General features: G+C 41.7%; 5 protein-coding genes across 5 annotated transcripts; all 5 read left to right on the top strand.

Annotated features, from left to right (window-relative positions):
* On the top strand, positions 1 to 652 carry DI09_193p50 (uncharacterized protein; the record flags this gene model as incomplete). The annotated part of the gene is made up of 1 exon (XM_013383263.1): positions 1 to 652. A coding segment is annotated over one exon (652 nt), but the record flags the coding sequence as incomplete, so codon positions are not given.
* A 195-nt stretch (positions 653 to 847) lies between these two features.
* DI09_193p40 (uncharacterized protein) lies at positions 848 to 1,429 on the top strand (the record flags this gene model as incomplete). The annotated part of the gene is made up of 3 exons (XM_013383262.1): positions 848 to 1,011; positions 1,042 to 1,304; positions 1,368 to 1,429. The coding sequence occupies 3 exons, from the start codon at positions 848 to 850 to the stop codon at positions 1,427 to 1,429; spliced, it is 489 nt and encodes a 162-aa protein (XP_013238716.1).
* Positions 1,430 to 1,673: 244 nt separating this feature from the next.
* On the top strand, positions 1,674 to 2,627 carry DI09_193p30 (uncharacterized protein; the record flags this gene model as incomplete). The annotated part of the gene is made up of 1 exon (XM_013383261.1): positions 1,674 to 2,627. The coding sequence occupies one exon, from the start codon at positions 1,674 to 1,676 to the stop codon at positions 2,625 to 2,627; it is 954 nt and encodes a 317-aa protein (XP_013238715.1).
* A 132-nt stretch (positions 2,628 to 2,759) lies between these two features.
* Positions 2,760 to 4,309, top strand: DI09_193p20 (uncharacterized protein; the record flags this gene model as incomplete). The annotated part of the gene is made up of 2 exons (XM_013383260.1): positions 2,760 to 3,395; positions 3,425 to 4,309. 2 exons carry the CDS (start codon positions 2,760 to 2,762, stop codon positions 4,307 to 4,309), a joined length of 1,521 nt encoding a protein of 506 aa, XP_013238714.1.
* A 121-nt stretch (positions 4,310 to 4,430) lies between these two features.
* DI09_193p10 (uncharacterized protein) lies at positions 4,431 to 5,717 on the top strand (the record flags this gene model as incomplete). The annotated part of the gene is made up of 2 exons (XM_013383259.1): positions 4,431 to 4,828; positions 4,889 to 5,717. 2 exons carry the CDS (start codon positions 4,431 to 4,433, stop codon positions 5,715 to 5,717), a joined length of 1,227 nt encoding a protein of 408 aa, XP_013238713.1.
* Between the last annotated feature and the right edge of the window lie 481 nt (positions 5,718 to 6,198).

Below are 6,198 nucleotides of genomic sequence, written 5' to 3'. Positions count from 1 at the left end.
CTTAACTCATAACTTGCAGGGGAATATTTCAGAAGCTTTTAGTGCAATTCAGGAAGCCACAAGAGGAAGATATGAGGATTACAGAACATGGGAAAACTACCTGCATCTTGCCTTGCAATTTGGTAAAGATCCTTTGCAGGTTTTGTTGGCCATTGGTCGGTTGAATGAAATAAGAGCAGGATCTGTTAATTGGAACATATTTGACATGGTCTGGAACACATTAAGGCCTATCTCTTGCGATGAAACGGGAAAATGTTGCCTGAAATTCATGACCTGGATTGAAGAAGCAGAACCCGACTTTGGAAACGAAGCTAGCTATTGGAGGAGACGGGCTTTGATGATATCTAGGCTGTCATCTTTAGCTTCTGAAGCAGAATACCATCTTAAGGCTTCTGAATGGGAATGTTGGCTCAAGGCATACCAAATAAGTTCATCATCCACAACATACTCGGTGCTTCCACAAGTAGAGGCAATTGTGGCTTTGTTACAAGACATGTCCAACTGTGCAGAATTAAATATACCCCAGTTTTCATCTATCTTGCGAACAGCATCTTCAAGAATTAAGAAACTCTACTCGCCACATGATGCTTGCGTAGTGCAAATTTTAGCAGATCTTGAAAAAATTGCTCTTACACTTGACATTGCTCTGTGAATTTGGCGTTAATTTATGCTTCCTTTAATTGGAATAAATTGAACCTGGTGTCTTTTTAAAATTTTTGGTCAATTTTAATTTGCTTAGAAAGCCACAAATTGAAATCCATTCTGGTTTGATTGATACAAACAATGGCCTATGCACTTGCATTTGCGCTCCTACTTATATAGTTTGACGTTTGAGGGATTTCTGTATATGATTTCTAAGATTATTCTTTTGCTTGGGCTTATTTTTTTCATCTCCAGCTCCATCTTTGTGAGGGGTCGTCCTTGTGAGCCAAAATCAGCTTATAAGAAGGTGTTTGAAGGTTGTGAGAAGCCCTGCGGCGATATAGATATTGTGCTCAAGTTCGTTAAAAAGTAATTGATATTATAATTCTAATAGTCTAGTAATTGCAATGAAAAAAAAGACGTCAATAAAAAGAAAGGGCAGAAATTTGACACAGTTGAAGAATATTTAGACAAGTTTAATTCCCACGGTAGCAGCACTCAAGGCAGCACAAATCATGATCTATCAGGAAATCCCATTGGCTCTGGAACATGCCCATGTATGGGTTCTGACATCCCGATATGTGGAAAAAATGAGTCGAAAACTGTATGTCTTGGGATTGGCCCTGATGGCGAAATCCAGCTTCCCAAGCCCTATGAGGAGAGTCGACGGCCCATATGATATTAAATATAGAAAGCAGTAAATTTTTTAACAGCAAAAATTAAAGTGGTGGCCGTTGTAAGCATAAAGTGCACAAGCGACGGCATGGCGGCTGGTCGGGTTCAGTAGATCAAAGCCATTTTAAAAATCAACCCTGATGCAAATTTAATGGCGCAAAGATAAATTGGCAAAATTGGCATAAAGTGTATTTTTATTGGATTAAAAAAGATTTAGCATCGATGCTGATTAGATAGGTTTCTCGCGAATGAAAAGCTTGCATCAATGCAATTGGGGAGGCTCTTTTCCAATAATTAAAAATCCGAGTTGTTATTAAAGCTCTGGTCATGCGATTCTGGTCAATACCTTTATTTAGATGAAAGTCCAGGTTTTTGGAATCCTTTGCCTTTCCTTGGTGCTTTTCCATATTCTGTTACTGATAGAAGCAAGATGCCCTTCTAGGAAACCGATCGAGTCAAATTATTGTGATGAAAAAAAAGTTCCCCAAAATATCAATATCGATTTCTCATCAGCAAAATCAATTGGAAATTGCGGAAAAGAGCCCCCAAAGAAAAAACGCAAAGAACCTTGTTTTAATCCCGACAACCCTGGAGGCGTAGATGTTGGCAGGATTGCTTGTCTAACACTTGACAAAAAGACGGGAAATTTGATAAATCGCGAAACTGGTGACACATATGCTTTAGACCTAAAAAAACCCGGTGATTCTACGCCCCAGAAATTTTGTAATCCATTTGAAGAACCAAAGAATGAATTTTTAAGCAATTTGGTCCCCAAGATTGACCCAAAAGCCGGTCCAGAAGGTTTGAAAAAAGAATTGTGCGACGGAAATTGTGCTTCTGAAAGCGATGATCCTGAATCTGTTATATTTGAATCCAATGGTGAGAAGTATGTTGTTCCTGGTAGTGCAGTTGTCCAAAGCGAAAATCTTGAAAAGGTGCTCAAAATTGTCGGATGCAAAAATAGAGAGCCCCCAAGGCACAGCTCTAACTGCCCTTTTTATGATAGTGAGACAAACGGCAAGTCAAAAGATGACCAAACCGGACAGCCCAACCAAACCATGCAGCCCGGCGAATCTGGCTTGACGAAAATCCCAGAAACTCAGAAATCATCGAGTGGATTGAGTCCAGAAACGTTAAATTGTCCTCCTAACTCCCTGAGTCGGGTACCTGTGGGGGCAACTATGAATGGTGTACCTGTGGGGCCACCTATGAATGGTGTACCTGTGGGGCCGTGTGCGAATCCGCAAAATACGGGGCCATATGCGAATCCGCAAAATACGGGGTCGTGTGCGAATCAGCAAAAAGGGTGACAAGCTCATTTATTAAATGAGTTGGATAAGAGATTTATTGTGGAAACCAATTTTATTTCATGATTAAAAAATAAAGAATAAATTATCAAATTTACCGGAGTTTACTAGTTATGGCAACCATTAATTTTTTTAATGGACACTGCAAATTCCACCAATTGTGACCTGCTCGTTACCACTGCGGAGTGTACTGATAACGCGACCAACAGATCAGTACGAATAGTAAATATACTAGAAAAAGGGTCTATTCCAGAGCCATGCAAAGATGATAGGAAGCATGTTAAGAAGAAGCGTCTTCCAATCGGAGAGATTGCCACAGATCCTTTATCATATCTTGGACCGTGGTCAGGCTTTCAAGGCGAAAATATTGGCCCTTCAAAGGCAACTCCACAAGAAATCGCCGAACACGCAGAAAAAGTGGCCAAAATCTCAATGCAAACCAGCATTCGGCCTCTCAGCGGTGTTACTGGGAGAGACATCGATTTTGATGAAGATCCAGCAGCATCTTCTATCATTGACAGGCTTTCTACCTATATCACAATGGGCAAGGAGTATTCGCAGTTTCATGGTGGCTTATCTCAAAAGGATTACCTTGGAAGAACTTATATGAATGCTCCCATCTCCCTTCCAGATTCATCTCCCCAAACTTGTTTCCTTCCAAAACGGTGTATTCATACATGGGAAGGGCATCAAAAAGCTGTCTCCTCCATTAGGCTACTTCCGGGGACCGGACATCTTTTGTTGAGCTGTTCATTTGATTCCAAAATCAAGGTAAACGGCTATCGTTCATTTATTGCTAGCTTTGGGAGGCGTATGGGGATAGGAAAATTCTACGGACATTTTATGGCCACAACAAGGCTGTGAAAGATGTTGCGTTCAGTGGTTCAAATGGTGGCCAGAGGTTCGCATCGTGCTCGTATGACAAAACTCTGAAAATCTGGGATACTGAATCTGGGAGCTGCGAGTCTGCTTTTTCACTCAAGGGTTATCCCTATTGTGTCACTTGGCATCCTTCTGATCCAAATATCGTGCTAGCAGGCCTTTCTAATAGGAAAATATATACATGGGATATCAGAAATAGCATTGGAGATCCAATCCAAGAATATACCGGTCACCTGGAGGCTGTTAATAGCATTTGCTTTTTGTCGAGGAAAAGATTCGTGTCCACTGCAGATGACAAAAGTATTCGCATTTGGGACTATGCTGCCTCTTCAACGGCAACCAAAATCATATCCGAGCCAACCATGCATGCAATGCCTTGCGTCAAGCTCCATCCTTCAAGGTCTGCGTTTGCTATCCAAAGCATGGACAATCAAATTCGCACGTGGACTGCAGGTCGTTCGGCACTGTTGAACCCGGAGGACGATGATGGCGAAGCTGTTGAAGAAAAAATGATCCTCCCTGATGGAAGCACACACAAGGATAAATATCGGGCATTGAGCAAAAGCTTTTCGGGCCATGTGATAGCCGGGAATTCATGTCAAATATCATTCTCGCCAGATGGCCAATATTTGATGAGCGGCGATTCAGATGGAAAGCTCTTTTTCTGGAACTGGAAATCAGGAAAAATAGCGAAACAGCTGAAATGCCACGATCAAGTCCTGATCGCTGCAGAGTGGCTTCCAAAAGAGCCATCAAAGGTTGTCACTTGTTCTTGGGACGGGAAAATCAAGCTCTGGGATTAACCCTAACCCCAGTCTTCTGAAATAAGATAACCCCTAAAATTTTCAAGGGTAGTTTCCCACGCAAACCCTAGTCTTTAATTGAATAAAAATGCAAATCAATTAGCACTTGGAATCAGTATCAATGAAGCAGGGCATACTGATCTTGGGGCTTGTTGTCATCACCACAGGCGTTGTTCGCTGCTTTTTTAACGGCTTTCCTTTTGGCGATATTTTTGAAAATTCCCATCACCAAAGTGATGACGAGTCATATTATGAGCTATTTGGCATGACCAAGGCTACTTTTGACGAAAATGCCCTAAAAAAGTCCTATAGAACGCTTCTGAAAAAGTACCATCCAGATCACAATAGCGATTCTGATGCAAGCGAGCGTTTTGGAGAGATTACAAATGCCTACGATGTCCTTTCTGACCCAGAGAAAAAGCGTCTCTATGATGCGTACGGAAAAGATGGCGTTAAAATGRGCGGCGCAAACGGAAACGGCGGCAGCAATGCACATTCATCTGGATTCCCATTTGACATGTATCATTTTGACCTTCATTAACATTTAAGGTTTTTCAATACTGGATCATCGGGACACAGCCATCGGGACACACCAAAGTCCCACACTGTGCTGGTCGAAATCACCCTCAGTTTGGAGGAAATCTTTTCTGGATCCGATAAGCTTTTGCAATTTTCCAGACATTCTTTATGCAAGCAATGTAGTGGAAGCGGTGCCCATTCACCCTCAGACGTTGTCCAATGCCCAAAATGCCAGGGTTCTGGAATTCAAATAGTAACGCAAGTGATTGGGCCTTTTATCCAAAGATTTCAATCCCATTGTGAAGAGTGTAAAGGGGCCGGGAAAAAAATCGAAAAGCCATGCGCATATTGTAAAGGGTCAAAGGTATTTCTTGATGACTCCCCACTTCATGTGCATATACCGGCTGGTGTTTTGGATGGTGCCAATATTGTCCTTGAAGGAGTCGGAGATGCGGGCGCAGATGGGCGCTTTATCCCAGGAGATATCCATTGCAGAATAAAAGAAGCCCCACATCCGATTTTCCGAAGAGGAAAAAAGGATCCATCAACGCTCTCTATGGATTTATCCATATCTTTAAGGGATTCTTTATTAGGATGGTCGACCACGGTCATCGATGTCTCTGGAAACCTTTTGAAAATTTCACGAGAAAAAACTCTAACGCCACCAGGCTTTGTTGTTGAAGTCCCCAATGGCGGCTTACTTAAATCTTCAGGAATTATGGCCAAAAGAGGGTCATTATTTGTTTCCGTTTCTGTTATCTATCCAAAGGAACTTTCGTCTACCGAGTCATCCATAATAAGGGACAAGAACCTATTTCACGACATATCAAAGCCTGAGCCAATACCCGTCAAAAGTCGAGCCATGTATCCGATCCATGACGATTTGTGAACAATAAAACGGTTCCTTTACAGAATCGAATTGCAGTCAAGATAGTCGTATTTAGCTTTTTTTTTCGTAGCATCAAAGTCTATCCTGTGAAGGAATGTTTGGGGATTTGGTTCGTTTTCACCTAAATTAAGAGACAATGTGCTTGGATCGGTAGAGAGAACCACTGAAAAATCGCTGTTTGCAGTTTCGAAATAACTCATCAAGTTGCTTATAATAGAGCCAACCGTATGGGGTAAAAGCAATCCAGAAATAACGACCTTATAAGTAGACCTTTCCACAACATCTCCAGTTTCCGGGTCTCTTAATATCGTTTTTATTGGTCTCTCAATGGTACTCCGCGGGATGAATATGGTCCCGCCTATGAAAGGTTTCGGTGAAATCAAAATTGGATTTACAACTTTGAGAAATAATGACCTAACATGAGGGTAAGATATCCTACAGGGGGCGTGATGTATCTTGCTTGTAAAATATCAAGTTTCTA

Source organism: Mitosporidium daphniae, assembly GCF_000760515.2.
Source record: "Mitosporidium daphniae strain UGP3 chromosome Unknown contig-193, whole genome shotgun sequence".
Lineage (NCBI taxonomy): Eukaryota > Fungi > Microsporidia > Mitosporidium > Mitosporidium daphniae.
Note: the sequence above shows the minus strand (reverse complement) of the source record. Positions and strands in the feature narration are given on the sequence as shown.